At 36.7% G+C, this 27,480-nt stretch overlaps 1 protein-coding gene across 2 annotated transcripts in view; it reads left to right on the plus strand.

Annotated features, from left to right (window-relative positions):
• SPOCK3 (SPARC (osteonectin), cwcv and kazal like domains proteoglycan 3) overlaps window positions 1-24,424 on the plus strand; it is a 159,376-nt gene extending 134,952 nt beyond the window's left edge. For both annotated transcript variants that reach the window (XM_052690180.1, XM_052690181.1), the window contains 5 exons: window positions 5,853-5,972; window positions 14,379-14,600; window positions 20,040-20,102; window positions 21,089-21,226; window positions 22,252-24,424. In XM_052690180.1, the coding sequence (XP_052546140.1) occupies window positions 5,853-5,972; window positions 14,379-14,600; window positions 20,040-20,102; window positions 21,089-21,226; window positions 22,252-22,424 (716 nt within the window). In that variant the 3' untranslated portion in view covers window positions 22,425-24,424. The remainder of the gene's footprint in view (window positions 1-5,852; window positions 5,973-14,378; window positions 14,601-20,039; window positions 20,103-21,088; window positions 21,227-22,251) is intronic.
• Window positions 24,425-27,480: the final 3,056 nt, after the last annotated feature.

The raw sequence follows: 27,480 nt of genomic DNA on the forward strand, positions 1-27,480 counted from the left end.
GTAGCTGGATGTCCAGCGATCCTGGATGCATGGTAGCAGTCTTCCCTTGAAAAAATGGGAAGCCCTATAGCGTTATGAGATGGTCACATACTGTTGCTTTTAATGCAAGTTAGTCCTTCATAGAGTGAAGAACCTTCATGTGAATGGCACAATGATCAGTCAGGGCACTGCCCTGAGCTACCTGATGCAATAAGGCTTTTTGACTAAAGACATTTGGAGTTGCAGAAGTCTAAATGCTTCTGGAATTCACTTCCAATCTAAGTTATTCTGTAAGCATCTGTAATGATTCCAACTCACTGAAGAAGCTGAGATGGTAAGTCTTGCTTTAGTGCACAGTTATTCTTAATTTATCTATCTCAAGGAGTGTTTTCTTGTTTGCTGGAGGCAGTGTTAGATGTTATCCTGCTTCTCAAGTTTTCTGTAAACTGTGTATATTTACTTCTGATTATTTTTGCATTTATGTGATTCTCTAGTTACAATTCTGCTTGAATGCATAATTGCTTGTATGAGCTTTTCTGCACTTCTAACTGTACCAGGAAATACGTGATGAAGTCATGTGGTGGACAGAACCACATCGTGGGATGTTCTAGGGCCACGTTGCATCTTGGAGGTCTGCCTTCTTGCAAGGCAGGGTCTTCATGTTTCACTCTGAAATAAAGCTTACTCTGTCTGCTACAACATAATTCCATTGACCAATAGAAACATTTGGTCAGTAAACCATAGCTTTTAAACTAACTGGCCATTAGCAAATTTGGAAGTGGAAGAGAGTCGCATTATGTTGCATCATAAAAAGTCCTCAGAAAAATTGTGTCTGTCAGTCTCTGAAGAAGACAGATCAGTGGATCAATTTTAAACTCAAATTTATATTAAACTATATGCTAATAATGCCTTCAATTTTGTATGGCTTCCTTCACAGCTGTCAGGTGATGTGTTCTTAGAACTGAGTTTGTAAGTAGTTATGCTATATTGAAAATTCAGGTCAAAGTACATCTTCCTAAAGTAAATAGAGGCACAACTTCTGTCTCCAGGTTTATGGTTCCTTGTCCAGTTGTGAATGATGCTAGTAGCGTGGGGTGTATGTATTCTATTTTTCTCCCAGATTGCTTTTGGACTCTTAACAGAAGTTTATCTGTAATATAACAGTATTTCAGTGTGCGTTTTTCAATATGATAATGATTTACGTTTGTTGAATTCCAGATAACTTTATATATGTATCTATTTATATGAAAAGTATGCACTGTTAAAATACCTTTTTCTCTGCTGTGTCAGAAGGTCCCCTTCAACCCAAGCCGTTCTATGATATTCGAGTTCAAACCAGTAAAATACATTCAGATGTCCACACAAGTTGTAACGTTTACCATACGTGAAAATAAATGGAACAGTTGGTTCCACGTGATATTTAAATAATACTATAAAGATATTTCTGGACTGGGTATCTACAAGTTTTCAAATCCCTTCATGTTTTTGCTTAGCTATGTAAGTTGTTTTTAAAATTCAGTCAGTTTTTAATACTTAAGATGACAGGGAGCTCTAGTAACCCCTGAGCTGGTGGCTTCATTTTACCTCATACTAATTCTCTTAATGGCTGCTGGAATTGATTGGAATAGCAGAAGTGCCTTGCCCTGACATTAGACAAAAACAGAAGTACTTCCTGGCAGGTTCCTGAGTGAATTTGTGTGATTTAATATGCGTTTTCTGATTACTGTCTAACCTTCTACAACCTTTACTGTCTGTCTTTCGCCATTAAAGATTCATCTCCCAGTCTATCAGATGAAATAATAGTCTGAATAAATCTGAGTTACCTCATCTTGACCTATTTTATATCAGTACATACCAGTGCATATAGTAATTTCAGCAGCAGGTATCTCAGGAAGCTGATCACTGGGACAGAAAGTCCCTAAGCATATTCTAGAAAGCATTAATTAATAAAACTTTTCATGGTATAGCCTAACCTTGAGCAGGCCTGTTTCATTGGCAGTGTTTTAGTGACTAAAGCATTAGGCTGACCCTCTCTTACAGAGAGAGCAAAGTTTATTCACATTAATTGTTACTATTAAATTGGAGTTCTGTGGCTGGTACTGCACTGAGACAGGACACAAATAAAACCCCACACCAGTGTCGATGTTTTCAGCAACTATACCTGTTTTTTTTATTTTTATTTTTGTTACAAAACAATGATTTTAATTAAGCATAGCTTAGGATTACTTTGTGCAGCCCAACTTCTGTGAAAAAAAATTGCATTTGTAGTTGTGATAATGTCTCATGTTTGTTCTCCTCAGGACCTTCAGAAAGCTACTTCTTAGACTAATTTTTTTTTTTCAAAGTGTGCTGTCTATTAATCTGAATGTTCTTGGAAAGCTAAAGAGAACTTCTTGATTTGATGCTGAGTGGGAATTTATTTTGCAGTTTTCAAGATGATCTTGCTGCTTTTTTTTATGTGTTAGAATGGTTCTTATATGTCATACAATCATGGGATGTGGAAACAGGAACAAAATGTGATGAAGTGCTTTTAGAAATGAGGAAGAATCTTCAATTTGTCTGTCAGCCTGGGTGGCTAATATTCTTTCTCCTAAAGGGATTTATGATCTAAGGATCTGATTTCTCCACCTAGTACAGTGTGTTGGACCTGATGATCTTTTGTGGTTTCTCCCAACCTGTTCTGATTCTGTTGATTTTATGTGTTCCTTGCATACTTCTGTAAATCTGTTTTTTTTCTGCTTTGTCATTTTTGAGGAGAAAATGCCATTTTCTGATAAGGTTTTTTAAAAAATGTTACAATTCTCATGTTAGAATAGCCTTGGCTTTTATTTTCCCCTAGTTTAGTACGATATAAGTGTATATATTTTCATAAGATTGTTTTATATTTCTGAAATGCTGAAGTAGTCTTCAGAAATGTTAATAAATTAATGTTGGTTGATTAAAAAAGCACCTGTGATAATCAAATATTAAGATATGTGATATTTTTATAAGCTTGTGCTTGATAAGAGCACACTTTGTCTATGTAAATTATTAATTGTCCATATCAGTGTAGTTCTGCTGCATCTTTCATGTATATTTCACTTACAGAAGACATCTGGTTTTACTTGACATATTAGAAGTGTTATGAACTGAAAATTCACTGTGCATTTAAATTGATAATAGGGTAAATGTAATTACCTGCTGTGTTTGAGAGCTGACTCCAGCTCTTGAGTAGCTATGGGGTGTAAAATAATCAAATGACAGTTATAATCAGCTTGTTTTGCATTGCCTTGATTTTTGGAAATAATCTGTGTTCAAGATACCAAAATCTGTAAAATTAACAACAGCAACAAAAAGATTATCATTTTCTCAGTCTTTATTTTTATCTAGAACTCGTAATTTAAAATTTCAAGCAAAGTTTGGGAAGAGGGTTGTAAGAAACTGAAGTTAAAAGAGTGCTCCCAGTCTGAGAACTGATACAGGATGTGTCTGATGCCCCAGATGTGCCATATGTACATTCCATTTTGAAAGGAAAGCAATTCACAAGAACACACAAAATGCCATTTTAGGTTATATTATAAACAACAGTGGCAAGTGTCAGATGCTGAAACTGTGAGCAGTATCTTACACATAGCAGTCAAAAAAGCACTGTTGCCCTTTCCTAATGCTTCTTTTGCACATCTAAATTGACTTATGAGTTGGATTAGCTTAATGATGTCTATTTGACTGCTTCTAGAAAGTGGAGAAATTGTACATCTCTCCATCATGCAGTTGTCATGTGCTTCTTTCAGTTAATGTTACTGAGATAGAACTTGTTACTTAAATCCAAAGCTCCTTAATTAGACGTAGCCCAAAATAGCCAGGCTCAAGTGCTGTCCCTTTGGTTCAATTCTGAAAGTTTTTCTGCTAAACCTAGGAAGGGTAGTTAGTGGAGACCATGTTATGATGTAATGGAAGGGAAAATTAAAGAAGTCAGTATTCCAAGTCAGATTCTTTATTCTGGCCTGTCAGCTGATGCGAGATGGCATTATAGCAGTATGGAAATCCTATGAGCTTGACATATGAGGTGGATCTTGGCTCAGAAGATCGTTTTCATCCAGATGTCACAGGATGACATCTTTGAAGATACAGGCCATAGATCATTAACAATTCTTTCTCTAGTGCCCTGTTGAATTATCCAAGGGGAAAAAAAAAAAATACACAGGTAGGTGCTAATGCACAAGAAAAAAAGCACAATATAAGTTTTAATGATCAATTTGCATATATTCTGCACATATATTGCACCTAAATCTTTGGTGGAGAGAATCAAAGTCTTGAGATGTTTTAGGCAAATTAAAAATAAAGTGCAGCGGTGCCTTCTGTTGCTGGCATGGTGACTTGTTTCTATCTTAGTCAAATAAAATAGATGTTGTTTAATTTATTGAAGTGTGCTGAAAGTTATGTCACCAAGAACTATAGATTGCTACGTAGTTGTAGCAGTTTAAAGAGATAATCACGCAATACTTCTCTCTTCTCTCCTCCAGAGAAAGGAGGCGGAAGGAATAGGAGGAAAAAAGTGAGATAGGAGAAGCTAATTGACAGGAATGTGAGATAATACAGAATAAATAAGAGTTGTAAATCGAAACACCCCAAAAATAAATTACTCAGAATTGGAAATCATGGGGAGGCTCTTGGAAAATGCAGTACATTCCAGTGTGTCTTCTCAGAGAGTCAGAACTTACATGAGGTTGCTAGAGAAGCATAGCTCTGCAGCACACTGTGCCTTTACACCCCAACAGCCTGTTGCGTGATGTGCAATACTGACAAAACTGGGACAACAATAAAGGAAAGGCAAGCTGAACGAGAGATTTACTTTCAAGATCATTGCTGTGGAGCCTTGATGCCTCAGGTTGTAGCTTAGTTACTGGTGTTCAGTCTGAACTTCCTCTTGCATGGTTTTGTGCTGATATCGCTTGGAAATTATACCTGTTGATGAGGGAAATGTATACCCAGTTATTGTCAAACAGTTGAAAATGGAAGGGCAGACTTCTGGAAGGGACATCTCCAAGCACACATTCTCTTTGCTATCTTCTCCAGCAGCTTAAAAGTTAAGGAACGGGTCTCATCCATGCAAAGCTTTGTTGGCTGTTTCTTCTGCAGTCCTCAGTACTGCCATTACTGTACAGTCCTCAAGCCAGTCTGCTGCTTATCTCTTGCTCTCTGCTACATTTGCTCTTGTTGCTGCAGATAGTCTCTTTAGTTTTGTGTGCTTTCTCTGTCTTTGCTGTTTCTCATCAAAGAAACCATCCTTTCAGTCACCAAGGTCTGTTGCCTTTTGCAGGTAAGTGTTCACGATCTTCTGCTTTTAAAACTGAATTCAATCACATAAGCTTTCAGGGCATTCTTGAAGCACCTTCTCTGTCAACACCGTTTCTTTTTCTTCACGTTTCAATGTAGAAAAGCGAGGGGAGTGTTCCTGCATTAACTGTATACATGTCCAACATCTTGTGGTAGGGCTTACTGTACCATTGCCCACTGAATGTAGAAATGGACCTCAGAAAGGCTGTCCTGGATTCATCACGCAGCCTTCTAGAGTAAGATGTGAGAATATCTTGCTAGGGCTGTTTCAGTTCTTAGCAGTAGCTTGCAAATGACTTAATCAGCTTATAGATATATTTCATGCATTTTTACACACAAATATTTTTACACTTATGTAATAATTTTATTTCTCAAGACCCTAATTGGGCTGTGAGGGCTGACCTAAGTAATGAAAGCGAGTTTTATGAAGGAAAGCAAACTGTGGAATGTATGTGTCTGTATTGTTTTACATGTTTTACTTTAAGTATAATTAATTTGAAGAGTTCTATTTAGCATGCAAAAAAAAAAAGTTGAACATTTCGCATTTTGTTTTTCAGTTTGCAGTGACCTGGAATTTAGGGAGATCGCAAACAGGTTGAGAGACTGGTTTAAGGCACTTCATGAAAGCGGAATTCAGAACAAGAAGACTAGGATTGTTCAAAGGCCTGAAAGAACCAGTAAGAGATTTCTACTTGGGTTATTTGATGCTGTCTTTGGTGTTTGCTTGCAACACTTGCCTTATCATTGTGTTTTAAACGGGCATGTGCGTGAAGCCCTAACTTTGTGCTTTTCTGAAGTTAATTTCTTATTCGTGAAGCAGAGCTGTATGGCTTAGTTCAGATACATGTTGCTCACTTGAAACTTCAGAGCTGTTTGAGGAATGTTACTTCACTGATACTGAGAAAAACGTAACATATATTTCCAGTTGGTTCACATAGCTACTGTATGCTCTTAACTAGGAGTAAAAGCAGTGGGGAAAAAAAATGCTTCTATAAGCATTTATTGTATAGTAATACATGTACCTAATAATATAACTGGTGTAACCACGTCACTCAGTTAAAGTTCAGCTCAAGCACCGCGTAGAGTTCTATTTCTTGCTGAGTAATCACTTGAGTGAAGGGATAAAATGATGATGGGTAAAAAAAAGTCAAGAGGTCAATAGTGCAGCTAAACTGTTTAGGAGCCTTTCCTGGTTTTGGCTGGCATTGAGTTAATTTTCTTACTGGAGGCTTGTATAATGCTATGTTTTGGATTTCGTTTAAAATGGAGGTGACAGCACACCGATATTTAGATGTTGCCAAGCAGTGCTTGCACAGAGGCAAAAACATTTGTCTTCCTTGTGCTGCCCTGCCAGCATGGGGCTGGGGAGTGCACAAGCAGCTGGGAAGGGACAAAACCAGCACAGCTGACATGGACTGACCAAAGGGATGTCCTGTATCACATGGTATCATGCTCAGCACTAAAAGCTGCGGTGAAAAATGAGGAGGGAGAACATGGACAACGATGGCATTTGTTTTCCCAGGAAGCTCCTGACAAGTCCTGATCACCTGTATCCAGAATGGTTGGTTTGCTTTTGAAATCAGGTGGTCATTTGGTAGTTTGTAAGGAAATATTGTGCCTCTGTGTCCCTGTAGAAACACAAATAAGAAATACTGAATGATTATCGTTCTTTTTCTGGTAATATACTTTCTGATGCTATTAAGAAATTCTTACATCTGTTCTTCAAGATGTAAGCTCTGGATAAGCTCTGATCAAGTCCCTCAGAAGTTGGTCTCGAAAGTCTTAGTAGTTTGAAAATATCAGGCATCTGAATTCCTAACGATGTCAGGATTAAAAAGTCCAGCCCTTTATTTTCGGGGTGTGTAACAGCTATGCCTAGAAACAGATCATGCAAAGAATTTGCTGATTGTATGTAGAGACCTTATACTTGTTGCCTGAGTTAAGGACCTATACATATCAACAGTAACAAAGAAAAAAAAAAACAAAACAGCTGCTTGAATGCATTCATAGTCCTAATTATTTCAGCAGAACCCTGGACTTGTTCGCTACCATTGAGGAGTTAAAAATCTGTCATGGCACGCTCTCCCTCAGGCTTTTATTCTTGTCAGTGTTCCTTCTTTGCTGAGAAACGATTCTGAATTTTAAAAAGCAGTTTGTGACATCCTTCCTGGATGTCTGTTTGCATTTAGGTTGTTTTTTTTTCACCTGTTTCAGTCTCTTTTCTGGCATTTGGGACAGGATTTATTTAAAGTCTTGGGCACAGTCCTTCCGACCAAGGTAGAGAGGGTGAAAGCTGATAACTCTATTAGGATTATTTCAGCTGTTAAAGTTCACATTGATGGTTACATTCATGGTTGCTGCTTCATAACAGCCCTAACACTGGTGCTGAAATTACTGTTCCATTACAAGCTTCAATATTCTGATACTAAGCTAAAAACATAAAGCATCTACGATGTTGTGTTTTTACCAGGACTTAGATAGTTTGTTTTTAACTGACACTTTTTTTTTTAGATTTGTATCATATTAGTTGTGCAAGCTAGAATGTTTGTAGTAATTGAATAAATTTAATTTCCAAAATCTGTTTTCTGCTCAAATGTATTCAGATAGTATGTCCCTGGAAGTATCATTATTATAAATGGTACATAAGAAGAAGATACTTTCCCTTTTCACATTCATGGTCTGGTTAGATGACGTAAGCAGGAAAAGGGTGCTTTATCTGTACTGCCCTGTCATACTCATTATGTCCTTCCTTTGTGCATAGGGAGGTAAAGAGTTGATTTTACTCATCGATTTAAAGTTAGTCTATTTCTGTATTAATTTTGTGAGATAAAACTCTGCGGAATTAATGCAGCAGATGTAAAGCATAAAAAATACCATAGTCCCATAAATATTTGTGTTAGCAGTCTGTTTCTGAGGAGTACTTGTACACCGTGTAATGTTGGGAACTGAAAGACTAGAGGCCAGATGATAGGGAATATTCTTAGGAGTTGGTAATAATGTGGTTACTTGGTTAAAATACGCAAAATAAGTAACAACAACAAAAAAAACTGAAAGAGAACTAACTGTAAATGGCTTGTCTAAAGCTGGTATGAAGAGATATTGTTACACTAAAATTGCCAAATACTCTACAAGCTCAAAGCAATATCTGACTGATTTCATATAGAATAATGCAAATAAGTAATTTCAGATATCTGTGTGGAGGTCTTCAGTTCATTTTAAGTATCTGAAGTTTCTTCTTGAAGAGACGTGATACAGTTGGCATACAGAGAAATTAAGTGTCCCTGGACCTCCTTGCTGAAGTGTATTTCAGAACTTCAGTAAATAGGCAGAACTGGTAAGCAGACTGGTAAACCACTACTACTATGGATGTCTCCCATGCAGTCATTGTGTAGTTCTAAGAGATGGAGCTTCTAGTTTTAAACATTGTTTTTGATGTCTTGAAAATACTGACTTGATTGAAAGCTTGCCTGCTTTCTGATGTTATCTTTCAGTATCCAGTATCCTCTAACTGCAGAGCTGCTGAGGCTGGTGAGCTGAATCGAAGTTGCAGTTAAGTTTCCTGGAGGGAAAAGGCTCTTTCAAGGACTTTCTGCATTGTCAGATTAGCCTACTCAGAAGCTCATCTGAATTGGAATTTTAAATTAATGCATGTTCACCTAAAATCAAGAATCTAAACGAACTAAATTTGTACTGTTCGCTGGCATTTGTTTCAATCATGTACAGGCAAGACTATTCTTGTACACAGCGAAGCAGATATAGATGTTTTTTTGTAGCATTGTTAATTTTATTCCTCTCTTCTCAGTTACCTTTTCCTTAACAATCTGTTTATTTAAAATGCGGCCTTTGCAGAACTCATTTAATCTATGCCATCCACATAGGAGCATGTTTACATCTATCCGCAATAGGCTTCAGCTGGAATTTTACCTTTTCCGTGTAAAATTCTCTAAAACACTTTCTGGAAAAGGAGAGACTTCAGGATTTGAACTTTCACAAATGTTTAAGGGACTTTGCAACAGTGCTCTATTTCTTTTCCATCCACATTTTGTTGTAAAACGAATCAGTACCTTTGGTACCTTCCCAGTGTCTTTAATCCTGACTCTGCTCCCACCTGTGTAATTGTAGTCATCAGGAATACATTAAAATTTTAGGCTACACAGAGTGCGTGCCTGATGCTACCACTTGGTGCCAGGTGAGTCTCAACTAGAGCAGTATTTTTTGTGAGCAGCAGACGTGACAAAAAGCCTTCACATCTGCTAAATTGTCCCCTGTAGCAATTGGACAGACCAGTACGATGGGAAAGGAGTTAGAGGTGTGATGACAGAAGGACCAGCGTGATAGAAAGGTGCCATAAAGGAAGGGAAGATTGCTCACCTGTATCAGAAGGTTGTAGGTTTGCAGAGGGGAAAGCTCCACTAAGAAGGCATCTCCAACCAGAGCACCTTCCACAGTTTGGCAGTCAGCCTGTAATGAGGTCTAGGTTCAGCCAGGCTTCACCCCTTCTGGTCACACAGCTGAATTGCCTTTGCTTGCGCTCCCAAGGCTGACCCCATCCTTTCCCCAGATACTCAATGAGTGGTTCAGGCCATAACTCAACAGTTCCCATACCTCTCTTAAGTTTAGTCCTTGCTCAGATCTGTTCTGGTAAAACTAGACTGGGAAGGAAAAGTCATTCCCAGCTTGTGCAGTGTAGACTTCAGCTCTGAGGTACTGTTAACATAAAGTTTTCTCATAGCCTATATATGATAAAAAAAATAAAATCACAAGTGTGGACCTTGCTATGCAGCTTGCTAGCTGAGCAAATAAAGACTGTGGTTTAGACAGCAGTTTGCTCTCAAGCATAGAGCACGTTGAGTTTATTCACTCGTGTGATTTGGCAGTGCTTTTTACTGTGCTGGACTGTGAGCTGGTAGCAGAAAGAATCACGCCTTTTGCTTCCCTTGGCATATAAGCAACTTTACATAATGCACTATGTGAGCCGTGTGTATGCTGTTTTGATTTCCCCATAAACAATTACAAAAGCTATCTTCCTCAACGTACACAAGGATTTATTTCTTATGAGCATAATAACCAAGGCAAATAATATTTCTACATTGAAAAGCAGATTATGATTACCGTGAGTTGAAATTCTCTCCTGAAAAATAATCAGAAATGGATCATGTTTTTGTTGGTTTCTTTCAAAATAACATTTTGGATGCTGATGTTTAAGCCATGAGCGAGGGGTACGTTTGTCAGTAGCCTTTCCCTTGGGATTGTTTTGGCTGGGGAAAGGAGCTTATGCTGGTACTTTCCATTTTTTAAAAATCAAGTTCTTTTGCAGTATATGCATTAGATGAAATAAAGCTAAATCCTTAATACTTCTTTTGTTCACTTTTACTAGATTTACACAATGTTCAGAAATAGCTACATGAAAGCCCTCTTCATTATCATATCTGGAAATAGAATTCAAATAAGTGCTTAAAATGAGAGTTTTTTCCACTAATTCAGGCATCTGAGCAGCAGTTTTGCTCTCTTCAACATGATATTCTGGAACATTAACAGGAAGAAATTACTATCCTTTTGCTGTAATAATTCTTCTCCTTTCTTCGGTTTGTTTTCTTCACAGCTGTGAAAAATGTGTAAGAGCAGCATTCCACTTGACTCGTGAAGTAAAAATATAGGTAGTCTGTGATTTGGAGCAATTTATTTCTCGTTCTGGGTCACTTAATGTTAATTTACCTTGCGTCAAACCACATCAGGTGTTCTTAAGTGCTTTGACTTCTTTTTTTCTGAAGTCTGTCACCTTTGAGAATAAGAGGTGTATTGATTTCTCAATATTACAGTAGAGGTAGAAAATCATTGCAGAATGAAATGATCATCCCAAGTTTTCCCAGTTGCTTACTTGACATCATAGTAATCTTTTAAGAGTAGATACTATGAACACCAAACTCGGGTAATGATCTCTTTGTGTGGTAGAACAGTTCTAGAGTAGGTGGACAGCTCGTTTTTAACTTGGTCATTTTTTGTCTCTGTCAACACGTGCCTGGTCTACTTTTAAGTACTTCAGCCATTTTTATTTATTTCACCTATACTAGTATTTGACATAGACTTCAAACGTTTCTCTACAACACTGCAAGGAAACTTGTTGCATTTAGCAAAATGAAAGCAAAGAGATATGATTTTTCTCTATTTAAAATGCTACGATTGTAAATACCAAAGAAAGGAAGAATTTTAAATAATAGTGTACAGCTACCTGGAGGGATTTTGTAACAAGGTATAGGACAACTTCTCCCAGGTAATAGCGATAGGATGAGAGGTGATGGGCTCAGGTTGCACCAGGAGAGAGCACTGGAATGGGCTGCCTGGGAAGGTGGTGGAGTCACCATCCCTGGAGGTGTTGAAGAAAAGGGGAGATGTGGCACTGAGGGATGTGATTCAGCAGGTGTGGTGGGTATGGGTTGATGGTTTGAAAAGAAGATCTTGGCGGTCTTTTTCAACCAGATACTAATGAATAGGTAGGTTATGACAGCTTTAATGTAAAATAAACGTTATTTTTCAGGCACTGAACTAACCTATGAAGTTTTGTTACACGGAATTATCTTGGAAAGCCAGAGGGATTTCACTACTGGACACTTTTTTTAAAAATATAAAAGCTGTATAGAAGAGAGAAAATTCTGAGGAATTGGAGTAGAGGATGAACTGAAATTGCTAGCTTATGGATAAAACCTCCCGAATACAACCTCTTGAAGTCATGCAATTTTATTCCACACCGTAACTTAGTGATGCTCAAAACTTTTGAAATTTTAAGTGGCCTTTCAACGTACCTCAGACGAATTTATTTCCTTTTATGATAAAAATTGAAATTGACTACTAGAAATGAAATAACCAGAGTGCTTGGTTGTTTTTGTTTTCCTTAGGAACAAGTGTTCTATAAGTAAAAGAACTCTTAGTATCCTCTAAGGTAGTATACTTAAGGGTGTACTTGAGTGAATTTATTATTCCAGCATGGACCACATATACTGCGTACTAAACTTGAGAATGGTGACTCTTTCACTAGACTGATGCTAGAAATTCCACATACTGATGTACTTTTCTGCACCGTTATCTAGTTTGGCAACAACATTCAACCCTGAATACACATTTAGAATGACTTTTGTCTTCTATTCTTGCCAGCACCTTATTGAATGAAGTCTCTGTCTTCTCTTCATGGTTGCTCTTTTTCTGCAACTTTTCTTACAGTCTGGTGAGCTTGCAAAAATTCCAAAATCAGAAAAATTTTATGAGCACAAGAATAATTCCTCCCTGCATACAGGTACACAAAAGGCAGGATAGGAAATGGTATGTTTCATATCAAGCACTTTCTGAATCCAGTGTCTTGTGGAGGAGCTCTAGCTGAAAGCAGGACTAGCGGAGGAAAGAGAAGTGTCTGGGAAGTGTTAAGAGGCCTTCAGGAACAGAGCCTGAGAGGTAAATAATATTATACTGAAAATTCATCCTTGGAAAAAAATGTTTTAAAGTGGAAGAACATTCCGAAGTTCTTTTGGAACATTTGGAACACTTGTTAAATAATTTTGATGTCTTTCACAGGTGAAGGTGAATAACACATGTACTGGGATACCCTTGTACATTTGGTCTGCTCTTGTCTGTCCCTGCTCTCCGTAGTCCACAGAAAAATTAAGTTGTTTTGTCAGAAGCTGGAGAGTAAGGAAGAGTGTCCTTTTCTTGGATGCTTCATAGTTGTTTTTACATTGTGTTAAACATACCAGTGTAATCAGTACCAAAAGGATTGTGATTTTTTTTTTTTTCCTATAAAGCAGAAATAACAGTGAATGCAACAAGCCAACAGGGAGCAAGATTAACTGAAGCAAAAGACATTTATTTAGAATGTTTAGGGAGAGGGAATTTGTGTTTGGGCATTTTCCTTTCTGAAATGGTTGCTCTGCCACAGTCTGGATGTTCCCACATGCATATATATCTAAAGAAATGTAAATTGATTTCTAAGTCAGGTTTCTGAATTCTCTAGTTTGACTTGTTTTAGAAGTATACAACTATTTTTCGGATTTTATTGTTTTCAGAACAACAGCTCGATTTTTAACAATAGTAGAAGCTGGGAATTCCTGTATGCTAAGTGGAACTCTCGCATCAGCTTCTCTATAGCCACAGTCTCATCTTTTCATTGCTTGGTTTTAGCTGAAAAGCTATTCAGTAGAATCTTGTATTCAGCTAAATCTTGTTGTCTGTTAGGATGTACAGTCAAGTGTTCATCATGGCAAGACCCGTGACACATGAACAGGAAAAAATCTGTGTTAAACGCAGCTCACATCTAAGTGAGAGGCCTGTCAGCTCATGCATTTCCCTTCCATGTCCATATGCAAGTCTGCTTGTACTTCACAGCTGATACAGAGTATGTGAAATCTGAGATCTGGCTGCAGGAGTAATTAATTCAACCTCTTCCTGGTGGCCTGGTTACCAGGGAGCAGTTTAAGCAAGATGTACAGGTAGATCTTACACTGGAAACAGGCTGCTCTTAGTAGTCCCTTTTTGCATGCCTCCCCTGATACGTACAGTGCATCAGATAAAGCTCGGATACCAGAACTTTCTAGGCATTGCTGAGACCATATCAAGTTCCGTTTTCATTCAGCTGAATATACGTAATGGGAAGAAACAAGTGTACTCCAGTAAGTTGCTTGGTATTTAGTCTTTCATTAGTTTTGTGAACTTTGTGTGCCACTTCAGCTTTGCTTCCCTCTCCTGATGTGTAACATCACTAAATTTCTCCAAAAAATTACTTCCCAGGAAATCATAGGTTGTTGATTACTGCACATACTATGCGTGCTATAGGTGTAATATTTGACAAGAAGGCTCATAGTCCTAACTGTTTTGAGAATGATGACAGGATTTATTTTAAGCAGATTAACTTAATGATTTTTTAAAAATGAAGATGAATTGAAATTTACACATGGAATTTCAGTGGCGCACGCTGCTTGTGTGCTGTACCCTCGTAGCACTGGGACAGTGTCTGTGATACAGCGTGCTTTTGTGGTGGCTGAGCTCAGTACCTGCTTTATCTTTCCTGTTACCTGATTTATTTTGTTTTTGGCTTCTAGGATTTGATACCAGCATTTTGCCAATTTGCAAAGACTCCCTCGGCTGGATGTTCAACAGGCTTGATACGAACTACGACCTGTTGTTGGACCAGTCAGAACTTGGAAGCATTTACCTTGACAAGAATGAGCCGTGCACAAGGGCGTTCTTCAATTCCTGTGACACATACAAGGATAGTTTGATATCTAACAATGAGTGGTGCTACTGCTTCCAAAGACAGCAAGGTAAAAGATGAGAACAGCCTGCATATTTGTATGACTGATCTTACTGTAGTGCTCCATCTTTTCTTTAACATAGGAAGATTATTACGGTGAACTACAAGCTTTTTCAATGCCATGCTATCAATCTGTGTACAGCTTTTTGATCTATTGTGAATACCTAAGAAAAAAAAATGGGGAGAAAAAGAAGCTAAATGGAAGAGTTTGATGGAAATTCAAGGATAAAGTACAAAGGAGTGGCAAAAGCTTTTACAGCAGTATTGTTTTACCTGCTGATGTCCGGTATTCACACAGAGGAAGGAGACCAAAATAAAGAATAGAATCACTCACGTTAGTTCTTTCCCTATCTACTTAGCATATGTTATAAAATAAACATTTCATTGCTAAACTAGGGCATCTTAGTGGTTGTTTTTTTTTTTGTAAGCCTATTACTACACTAACATCATGGATAAAGTTTTTTTTTCAGTCATTTGAACCTAAAACCAGTTGATTTTCACTGCCTGCAGGAATCTTTTTGTTTTTGTTTTTTAAAGTCTTGATGTGAGCTCTTTTAAACAAATAAACACAGTGCATAAGTATTGATTTTTAGATTTGGCTGAGTCATCACGTGAGTTATATTCAAACAAGTTGTGAGGAATTACAGAGTTCACTCAGTAAATATTGGCTGAAACTGGATAGAATTGCCCATTCAATTTTCTTGCTGAAATGAGGGAGATTTTCAAAGGGATAAATAGCAACTCCGATCCAAATCTCTACAGATGTTGACTGTACAGGAGGGAAGATTGATGATGCAGTGGAAAATTTCAGAAACTGTTCAATGCTTTTGAAATTTAATATCTCTTTTTTTTTATATCTTACCCTTTTAAAACTTCCATGATAAATTCCCATTAACATTCACTACCTATGGTTTGGCTCTGATTTCTGTGGAAATAAAGATCTATCAGGCAACATTGAGCAGTTGAGTAGATTTGAGCAAAAACAAAACTACACTTCTTTAGATGTATAGTAACTTCCTTCTTTCCTTTGGTAGTCTTACCACTAAAAAGTTAACAATCTTTCAAGCACCTTGCTTTATTGTAGAATAATATTAATTTCTGTAAGTAGTCAGTGCTACCAAAATTAGTCAATCAAACATTACCCAAGCAAAGTAGTTCTTAAGTAAAGAACATAGAGTGTTTTGTTTGGCTGTCTTTTAAAATAAACAAAACCCCAAATGAGCCTAATAAATAAACGTCTTTATTCTTTGGAAGGCAACATAGTTCTTCTAATTAACACTTAACACAATCTGTTTTTTCTAAAGGTGTAAGGAGAAAAAAGTGCTGAGTGCTTGTAGTCTTTTGTCATTTCTTGTCTCGCACAACGTTAGAACTTGCAGTATGTGTGACTTACTGAATTATCTAATCACTATTTATTGTGTTGTAGCATCTTTTAATATGTTCACCGTTTAACTATCTTTTACCTCCCTGAGTAGAATAGAAATAAGGCCCTTTACTAGGCCTTTGCTGCAGATAGTAAGGAAGTGGGTAGGTAGAGAAATTGAGTATTTTCTTTCTGATGTTCACTATAATAAGATGAAGGCTTCAGATCATGAAGGCAACTGTCTTATTCATTGAACTTGATAGGTGTTTTCTGGGTACACTTAGAGTTTTACGGAAGTATTGATTAACCAAGTTTGAAGTGAATACAAAACTTAGTAAATGATATGTATCATACTGGGATAGAAATTGTATTTTACTATTTTTGAATTCCATAATCTTTGCTGAAGTCATCATGTGAGAAGGCCTCTTACTGTGTCATTTAATTTATCAGTTCATGACTGTTTGGATCAGACAATTACTTGCAATTCTTTGTGCTTTCTTTTTGCTCGAGTTTTATTATAGTGAGTCAAAGTACAGTAGCCCCATTACTGCACAGTACTCACATCTAGTCAATACAAGTAATTTTTTGCAGTACTCAAATCTCATCAGTCTTGCTCTTCCTGTAAAAGCTTTCCCACTTTGGCTGCTGCTTAATTTCTTACATAAGGCTCAGCGATGCATATTGCTTTTTTTCTGGGCCTTATCCCGCTGTAAATGCAGCTCAGCATTTCTGCAGTACTTCAGAATCTGGACTTTCTAGTGCTCTGCTGTCTTCCCACCTGTTTTGGTCCTTCTTGCCCTCTGGTTTCAACAAACATTGATGCAAGTGATTCAGAACTTTTTTTCTTAGGTCCTTGACATTAATTTAACACTTCTTTCTTAACTGAATGCTGAGGCACTTCACTGTTGGCCTCTTTACAGGTTGGTTATTTCTTCTAGTACTTTATCAGTATTACAAGTTTTTGTTTGTTTGTTTGTTTGTTTGTTTTCATTGCTCCTTGAAAATAGAGTAGGAGAGTAACCACTTTTACTGGGAGTATTAATGCTTGGAACATAGATATTTATTTACTGCAGGCCGCTGTGTGGGTCTGTTAGTCTAGCATTTATCTTGGATGTCTTTTTTCTACAGGCTCTTCTGCCTGTCAGGAATAAAAAACTACTTTGTGACCTTCAAACTAGTTTGTCTTGCAGAATAGTGGTAAATGTTGTGATTTTTATTTGTTGCATCAGTCTCTTGAGCCTGCAGGGTATTAAATACGAGCGTACGTGGTTTGAGAGGAAGGTATAATGTGGGCTGTATAAATGAGGTCTCCAGGAAGGTTTCTGGAAGTGCAGTATTGACCACTTCAAATCTCTATAGCTAGAGCCTCAGTTGTCCATAATCAATTATATATACTTGACTGCAATTGGAGGCAAGACACAAGTGACAACTTTCATGTCAAAAACTAGGGGATCTGCAAAATATTATCTACTTATGCTTGGAAAATCTGTTTTGTAATTGAATAAGATAGAGCATCTGAAAGCTGGAGGCTCGCTATTTGAGCAGCAATTCCTTGAGGCATTACTGTTAAGTATCCTAGATATTTTTTGTCACATCTATCAATTTTCTTCCCATTGCTTTGTGAATGTACCTCTTTTTGTAAACCAAAGCTTTATCATACAAGCCCTGCACCACCTTTTGACATAGCTGAATATTGATGTCTCAAAGTCCAGTATTAACAACGTGAGATACTCTGGTGTACATCAGTACTTCGATGACTGCATAAACGTGGGTGGCCAGTAAGTGGTTCATAAATCACTCAGAACAACGCAGTGATTTTGTCAGAAAATTCCTTCACGTTGCTGGAAATAGGTTGAGGATGGAGATGGTGAGGTCTCTTGTTTGCATTCAGGCTATCAGAAAGGCTTTTCTGATGTCAGATTCATTTCAATTTCAAAGGAAGACTCAACAATAATTTTTGTACGGAATAAATCTTCTTTGGTCATGACTCCCAAGGCTGGTTTTCCTCTGAATCTGCTTTGTATTGAATTAAGTTCAGAAACCTAGAAGAAAGCTTTTCCAAAAATCACGAACTACGTGGAAGAAAATGAAGAGGGAAACATTATCATTCAGGAAGGGTTGAAAAATTATGAGCTATGAACTGCAACAAACCAGTTGAGCTTCCAGCCTGCCACTTTCTTGACAGCTCTAAGCACAAGAGTGTTTTTAATATTAATTGCTAAGAATGTTTTGCCACTTTTATCCTGAGAAGCAAATCTTAAATGTGTATCTTGAAGACTTAGCTTCTATAAAGAATTTTGTGTAAAGTAGCTTCTCATGATTGCCTTGTTACCTTTTGATTAGTGGTATTCTTTTTTTTCTTAATTCTCCCTGATCTGTAGCTGTAATTGAAGGGGTTTTGTAGGCATAGCCTGTCACTTGTATAAAATATATGAATGCATTTGTAATTTACTTTTTTTTTTTTCCATAGAACACAGTAGATGTATCTTCTTGCTAGGCTAGTTCTTCATTTGCATGTTCCCATCTTCTTTCATAGATCCTTCTGATCTGTGGGACTTCTTTGTGTGAATGGCTGTAATCATTCGAGTTGAGGGCAGTCTAAAGTTGTATGTATCTTTTAGTGTATGAGATAAGTAAAGAGATTTAAAGTATAAAGCCAAGAAAAATTAACAAGTGGTTCTTAATGAGCGGTTTTTGATCTCTTGCAGTTTATATTTGTTCTGTTAGATAAGATGTCATTAATAGTTTCAAAAGCCTATTGGTGTATCCAGGCTATGCTGATGATGAGACTCTGCACTGACCATGAATTTATTTTTGATCCAGTTACTCTGTGTAATTATCACTAATGATTGAGCATTCCCGCCAGAAAGATTTCTTTGGATATTACTTTTTTGTCAGTCCTTCACCCTTTTGTGAATCCTCTGCTTCTCCCAGCTGCATTCCAAATTCTTTCTCTCTTGACTACGTGATGAGAATACTTGTTTTCCTTTGGTGGAATTCAAGAAAGGCTGCTTTGGACTTGGACCACTAAAGTGGGGTTTTTTTAGCCTACGCAGTGACTGATTTCTGCTCAGAAGGTCCTTTGCTAGTGTGTCCAAAGCTAAGCTGATCTTACTGATCTTGAAGTAACTTAGATTTGTTTTCTGTTTGCGTGGACAGAAGTTGTTTCACAAGGAAGCCTTGAGTAAATAGCATGGAAAAGATATATTACAAATAACCAGAGTGTCTTCAAATGAAAAATGAACTTAATAGCATGTGAGATTCTAGTAGAGATGTTATCAGAATATAGTCTGGGAACACTTAGAGCTGAAGACACACATGTGAGTAAACCCATGAATATTAATACTGTTTCAGAGTGAGAAATACCTTCGTGCTAGTGGTGCAATGTATGCAATATCTGGATTCAAAATTTATTCAGCAGTGATGGATGTGTATTTGTGTCTCATTTCCTTCCCGTTCATGGAATGTACTCTGACTTTATAGAGAGCAGAAAATTAAATGATTCAGAGCTATCTCTCTGACTAATGGAAATCATATTACCTCTTCTGCCTCTTACCTGAAGTTTTGGGCACAGTTTTTAACTAGATTGCTAAACAAGGAGCTTCGTGCCCATGGAATTTGTCTTTAATTGTTGCAGTAGAACCCCAGTCTTGCAAATTTCAGTGAAGAACATTTTTACGTAGTTAATGCCGTATTTGAAGTTCAGAACTTGAACATGACTTGTAACGGAGATGAAAGAGTGAGACCGATTTCTGTATACTGATGAAGTAGGGTGTGGTAGATTTACTGTTTCGTTATAACATTTTGAAATGGTCAGTGCTAGTGACCAGATGTTCACTTACAGCTGAGTTAACTGGCAGTTGCTTTCTGCTCTAATTCGTGGTTGTGCTTAGTTTCCTAATTCCAGAGCTGTGGCAAGCTGGATTAATTCTTCTCTTTCAGAGCTGAGAATGTGACTGCTAAGGTAAGAGCTGTGTGTTTTTTAAGATCAGCAGTTAGAGAATGTAGCAAACTGTGAAAACTTAGCCATATGCTTTTCTTCCTAGATACCATGTAATATGTTCAACCTTTCTCATGTCCTTTTAGACCCACCTTGCCAGACGGAACTCAGCAACATTCAGAAGCAGCAAGGAGGAAAGAAGCTCCTAGGTGAGCCATAGATCATTCTTTTGAAGGTTTTATTGCTTACATAAATAATCCTGGTGAAACAGCAACATAAAATCAATATTAATCCAGCAAAGATAGAGAACAGTAAATTCTACTAACGAAATTTATGAAGTTTTTGAAAGCTATTAAACTTAGTTTTATTACCATACCTACTGAAAGATATAATGTCTGTTCTATTAACCTAATAGGAAGTATGTTTTTATGGTTATAGAGTGTCTCTGCTGATCCTTACTTGAATCCTTCTTTAAGCAATTGAAATCTTTCTTGTTAATCAGTATATATTGTATTAATATCACTAAAATGCAAGATCTTCGTTTTGCTCTTAGCCTCAGTGTGAAAGCTGCAATAAAAGGCTTGACCCAAAAGTAGTCAAAACTGTATTTCTGCTAAGGATGGTTTCAAGTAACTGTGTACTTCTAAGTGTTTTGTACAATGTTGTTTGTCCATTTTTTAACTTCCTTTCAAAAAGATGTCTTTCCTTGTAAATTAAAAGCCATGACTTATACAGCCTTAGGAAAGCCAGTGCCTTACAGAATAAGTCCATGATCACGTCTCTACTTGTCACTGTTCTTGGGCTGGTTGGGCCCCGTTCCTTGAGTAATGGGTTGGAGGGACCCGCAGACCAACATCCTGGCAGAGGGAAGGGAAAAAGGGGAGAAGATAGGGAGATTGGCCTAAAAAGAAAACAGCAGCAACGAGCTAAGGGAGAAAAGTAATTTACTAAATATGATAGTGGAATGTGAGATAACATAATATAATGCAGTATAATTAGAATTTAAGCTAATAAATAAAATGAGAGTGCCCAAAATGAAAGATTTTAGATGAGACTAAGCAGTTCAAAGCTGATATCCACAGTACTCTGTTGCTTATCAGTCACTGCTGCTTAACAGAATCTGGCAGAAGAAAGTGACCTTTTTTACATTGGTCAAGGGGCATTTATGTCTGTATTTGATACTTTTCTATTCCAGGGCAGTACATACCCTTATGTGATGAAGATGGATATTACAAACCAAGTCAGTGCCATGGAAGTGTAGGGCAGTGTTGGTGCGTTGACAGATATGGCAATGAAGTAACAGGATCCAGAACAAACGGTGTGGCAGAATGTGGTAAGTTAAGAAACTTCTGTGGACTTGATTTGGAGATGTTATGTGCTTTGGTGGCCAACCAGGCTATGAAAAAAATTTCTTCACAAAGAACAGGCATGGGATGCAACTACGTGGGTTTTGATGTAAATACAATTTGTGATTTTTATTTCTTTGTTCTTTGTAACTCCTATGACTGTGACAGTTGTTAATAGACCTCGTGTCTGTACTTTTCATGGTGTAGGTAAACTTAGGGAAAATTAACTATCTATAACAGTATTAGACAAATACCCTGAAATGCTTGGTGACATCTCTTTGGGTAATCAGCATGCTAGATTTTTTGTTTTGCTGGAATGAATTCCAGAAGTTTTCAGCACATGAAGTCTTCCCTTTTTCCTCTAAAAAGCCCTGCAACTTCCAGGAATTCCCATTCCACCTTTATTTCGTGTCCAAGACATCAAAAATGGCAATTAAAGCATTGCATTTCTCCATTTGCCTTCCTTTGCAGGGGAGCGTAGCCTGAAATACTGGATAAATTAAACACATATCAGTGTTACAGCAATTGACATACCTGTTCAGGCCAATTTTCCATCTAATCCAGTTCTGGGTAGTTGTACAATTCCAGGTAGTTAAAGATGATATGTAAGAACTGAGAAACAAACTTTATTTTGTCACTAGTCCTTATTTTGAACTGTAAGTAGGACTTAAATCCTTTTTCCTTTTCCTGGAACTTATTATATTTCTGCAAGTCCATGACATTCATCTCTATTTATTAAAATTGAGGAATTCATCCCTACTGATTTCCTGTAAGACAAAATCCCTGTGGATTTCCTGTAAGACAAAAAAGAAAAAGATAGTGTTTATATTTTATTGTGTAATTATATTCTGTGTGAAAGTTTTTTTTTTCAAGTAAGTGATTCTCCTGAAACTAAATAATTTGCATCTCTTTCGAATGCCTATGAATATTACTTTATAAATATGGTACATATTATTCTATGAATGCATGATAGAGTTTGTGTGTCTCTTGTGTAACTCTCATGCCTTTTCAGCTATTGATTTAGAGACGTCAGGGGATTTTGCTTCTGGTGATTTCCATGACTGGACAGATGATGAAGATGATGATGATGAAATAATGAATGATGAAGATGAAATTGATGACGATGATGAAGATGAAGGAGATGATGATGTGGATGACGACGATGATCACGATGGATATATTTGATGATATTAGGAGGGTGGATGAATTGTATCTTTCTAAAATTCACAGTACGACATTTCACAAAATCCCTTTGCTCTTCAAGATCAAAAGGATTCTAACAAATGTGTATATTTTGTATGATTATTTCGAACATTGCAGCTGGAGTCATAGACTTTTTTGTTTAAATAAGAGTAATTATATTATGTGCTTTTGAGTTTTTAAATGCCTTTGCGCTGAAGAAAACACATTGGAAGCGTAGCCTGAAGAAGAAAATGTTATGTGCTACTGAACATATAAATGATATAATGTAGAAAATACACTATTGAGACCAGTTCTTTTAAGACCTCTGTGAAAAGTTATTTCCCTTCCCTGGACCCTGTGCATGTCCTCTTCAGGACACTTACTGTAACTTCAGTTCTGTCAGGCACAGCAGGCTTTGCAAGTTGCCTGCTTAATACAAGAAAAACACGGTGCAGGAGAAAAACTTTGATGCACAAGTAGCATCTTACCAGCCTTTAATTAACCAAAGGTAAGGAGGAAAATTAACAGGAGGGAAAAATGAACGAAGTCCTCATTTGTGTTTGCATTTGGAGTTGTTTTTTAATAGGACACGGCTAGGTTCTTGAAGGGATTTTTCAAAAGCAGTCTCACAGACGAGCACTAATTCTGTAAATTAAACATTTCCTTGACTTTTCTTTTCCTTTTTTTCATGTTGAGGTTGTCTAGGCTTAAAGGTTATTTACTCAAACATTAATTCACCCTTTGTTGTTTTTCAGTATGTCTCTCTAATCAGATTACCGTAAAATAGTTAACATGGGGAAAAAATTGAGTAAAATGATATTACCTTTATATATGACTGTGTTTCAGAGTATTGACAGTTGGCCCAGCATCGTTTTTAAAAAGTGCATAATTATACCTTTTATTTTCTAAATTCAGGAAATAGTTTTGCATCTTTATCTTAACTCATGTTGTTTTCTGTTACTAGTGCAGAAACTTAGCGAAAGTATTGTAAAGGTGCCTTGCAAAAATAGAGATAGAGAGACTTGAGCATGCATACCAGTATAGGTTGTTAGGCAATAGCTGAGCACACCCAATTACCAAATTAATGCCAGTATAGGTTACTGCTGCTGGAATGAAGAAAACAGATTATTTTTTTTCCTACTGTTATGTAACTACCATGTGGATTAGATCATAATTATTGTGTAGAGTAGCACTTAAGATTTGACTGTAGAGAAAATTTCTTTAATCACTGTATTTATGTTAGCATGTTAATTAATTGTGTAGAAACTTTGGGACTCCGCCATCTTCATATCACATCTATTGCTTTCTGCCCACAATAAAGTTGACTTGACCTGTATAATGTAATACTACAGGTTGTATGATTTCAAAACTGGATTACTGGTTTCCCATCAGTAATTAAAAGGAAAATCAGTTTATTATTTGAATTAATTTTTACACATTAAATACAAAATTTAATGTTTATCCTATGTGATATTGAAAAGTATACTGCATTTTATTTTTTACTGTTTCTGTATAGTTTGCAAAATAAAGACTCTTGTAACCAACTTTTTTGCCAACACAGCCCATCATTTTGAATTTTTGCATAGTTTGAAATTATGAAACAGAAAAATTCATGTTTCAGATACATTTCATCTATAAAAACATGTATTTATTTATATTAAAAAGCATTTTTTTATTATTTTATTTCCAGTAAATAATTTTGGATTGAGGCAAAACCCATTATGGACTTCTATTTTTCTGTATTTTTTTTTTCTGAATTTTCTATAGATTTGTTATATACTTCTGTGGCATTGTCTTCATTATATAATTAAGAGAGACGTACTTTTGTTTAAACTCAGTCATAATTTGTGGGACATAGGTGTATTATTTTCTTAAAATAAAAATAGCTAGGGGTTTGCCAGTCAAATACAATGGGATTTTATCAGAGAACAGTTTCTTATGGATGAAATTAACTGATATATAAATTGATTTTAAATAAAGAAGCTGAAGATAAGTTGTTGTCATTATTGGCTGATGTAGCAAATCCTGTTGTTTGTTGTTTTTGTTGTCTTTTTTTTTTTTTCCTGTTAGAACCAAACTTCATTAGATGGCAAAGCAAAAATCATTTCTTTAAATCCCGTGATGTGGGGAATTAAAGCATAAAAAGAAAATTCAGTGTTTATTTAGCTCATGAAATTACGGTTTGAAGGCTGAAAATGAGCTGTTGCACAAAAGAGCGTGAAATAAGTTTGTGTTGTTTCTTTCCTGAAAATTCCACGTAGAAAAGGAAGAGATCAACCTGGATTTTAGTCCTTGAGTATCACAACTACGTGTCATACAAATACAACTCGGTAAACTAAATTTACTTGAAGAACAGTGGAGATTGGGGAGTAATTTTTAAGAATTGTTGTGGTCCAAAACTAAGGGATTAACAACAAAAATCTGAATTTTCTCATTCACGGGGAAAGCTGTACAGTTTTGAGACTTCATTTGAAGGCATCTTTCGTTGCAGGGTGGAAGGTAAATGAGTCTATGCATTAATGTTACGACGTTGATTCTGCTCTCGTTAATTGTAAGCTGCCACATTGCATCATGAAAGGAATGCATGAAATCGAGAGCAGGTATAACAAATGAAGGCAGAGGGTTAAAATATAAAATGAAAAGCTATTCAAAAGCTGCTTCCTTCTATCGTATGCAAGTGCAGGCAGGCAGAAATAGGGAGCCCAGGATTTTGAAAACTTCATAAATGATTTTTATGGTGTCTTTTGCCGTTTCTTTTTTTCTTATGGTTGTGCACATTGTTATTTACATAGATATGCAAGTATAAATATATAAATGTGGAGGTTTTTCAGACGGTGATTAATCTTTCTGCTTTTCTTGGAATTGTGAAAATACAATTCTCATCTTCATTGGAAAGGAATACTGAGTTCAATGAAATGATTACATAATCACCCAAGAGAATATTATTTTTTCAGGTCAAGCCAGAAATATATGCTTAGTTTAGAAGCAAGGGAATTACTGTCATTAATTCACTTGTACAAAACCAGATTTCTGTGCAAGACTGAGAAGGTGAACCATGATGATAGTGTGAAATTTTTTACAAGAACTGGATTTCTTTAATCATTATTTAAGAATCAAGTGCCCTGGTGGAATAATAAAATTAGAGAGTTATTTTATGTTTCATAGGAAACTAAAAATGTCTGTATTTGCAGAGTTTCTTCATTAGAATAACACTTTTTTTTTTCTTTTATTTCCAAATGCTGTTAAAAATTTCATTTAGAGCTGTGGTAGCTCAAGTTTACTTGAAATACAATAATCATTTTTACTTTTTCTACCAACTTAAACATAGAATGGGCAAATAGTCCACAGTTTTGATTCAACTGGTTTAGTGGATGCTGCGTCATTTGTTTCCAAATTTCCATTTGAAGAAAAAGATCTAAATAGAAGTGAAGAACAGCCTAATGGATTGGAAGAATCTTCAGCTGAAACAGTTACCAGTTTTGTCATTTCTGGTATCTGAAAAGTGAGCAAAACAACTGAGAATCCCACTCTTGAAGACAGTGACCAACCTGTGTGCTGAAGTAACAGGGTAACCTTTTGTCACGAGTAGAACTCCACTCTGATTGTACTGGTTGTACTGGAGTAGATGCGGTTTGCCAAGTTGTTAGTTGAGCTAGTGAAATGGCAGTAGAAAGAAATGACTCTTTGAGGTTATGGATCCAGAGCAAGAAGAGAAAAGGAACGTTCCCACACTAGAGGTGATCCCTCGCCTTGAAATCTTTGTTGTGTTCCAGATTGAGCTGCTTCCTGAAGACACGACTTCACTACGCCTTCTGTCTGATGTCTCAGAGGTGAGTTTTACGAATGAAATGCCCTGTTTTTTAAGAAGTGTCCCTATTTTTAAAACTAATCTCTATGCTTTATTAGTAGTATGAATCAGTTTTCTATCTCTTCACTAGTTTCCCATATGACCCCGTAGAAAATTATGATTAAAACTTCAGAGAGTGGTATCCATTTTAGTTACCTGCCTGAAAGTAGGGCAAGTTAATTATTCTTACCAAGACTGCAGAAAAGCCAACAGCACATCCTGCTATTGTATTGTTCATCAGGCAAATAACAACTTAAAAGCTCTGCCTATACCCATCAAGGCAGAGAGTGTGCACTGTAGGTGTTTTTATTAGCATGAGATACCCGTTTTTAGGAGTACTCTCAGACACCTTTCCTATTTCGTTGTTTACCTCACCCGCTTACGTAAGGACAGGTTTTGGTGAGGTTGCGTTGTCTGCTGGGCTTAGTCTGTGTGAAGTAGAGAGCACTGGGTCTCTTCCATGTGTCTGTGATTTTTCTGATGAGTTTCCATTTGCCTGATGGGGCTGGAGGGCCAAGCTACAATTTGCACAATTTTAAGCACTACTGAAGTAGTGTTGGACAGAACACTTCGTTGATTTTGTTCCAAAGCTAGCAGAGATTGCTGATGTTTTCTTTCAAAACAGTCAAACAGAAATTGACAAAGCAGTAGCTGTAACTAAGAGCACAGTTTTACAGACGTAATGCTGAAATATTTTTCTTTCCTGGTGGAGAGCAATGTGGTTATTCGGAAGTGCACTGTGAGTAAGAATCAATTGCATTGAAGTATTATGTAAAACTTATTTGGGGCTCGCTCAGTTTTACACTTACATTTGTATTCCTTAGTGCTTCTTGGTGATAAGGAACTAAAACTGGTTTTAAGACAAAATCTCTGTTCTGCTTTTGTTGAAGTTCATCTGTTTTCTGGTGTAAATAAGAGTTCTTGATGAAGACAAAATCTATAGTTAAATATGTCCCCATGATAATTTCAAGCCAAATCTCCCAAAGCAAAAAATGACTATAAAATTAATCTTGGTTCATAATCTTGGCATGCTTTTTCCTTTTTTTTTTCCCCGCCAAGGAAGAAGTGGTTAAAAACTAACAATCTTTAATGCCTCATCTATGACAGCTGCCTGGCAAGTAGAGCTGTATGTTTAAGTTCATTTATTTGTTTTGGCTTGGGAAGCTTTCATGTTTGCTGAATGTGATGAAAAGATTTGTACAAAGCTGCAGT

Source organism: Tympanuchus pallidicinctus, unplaced genomic scaffold, assembly GCF_026119805.1.
Source record: "Tympanuchus pallidicinctus isolate F22 unplaced genomic scaffold, pur_lepc_1.0 scaffold26, whole genome shotgun sequence".
NCBI classification, from domain to species: Eukaryota; Metazoa; Chordata; class Aves; order Galliformes; family Phasianidae; genus Tympanuchus; species Tympanuchus pallidicinctus.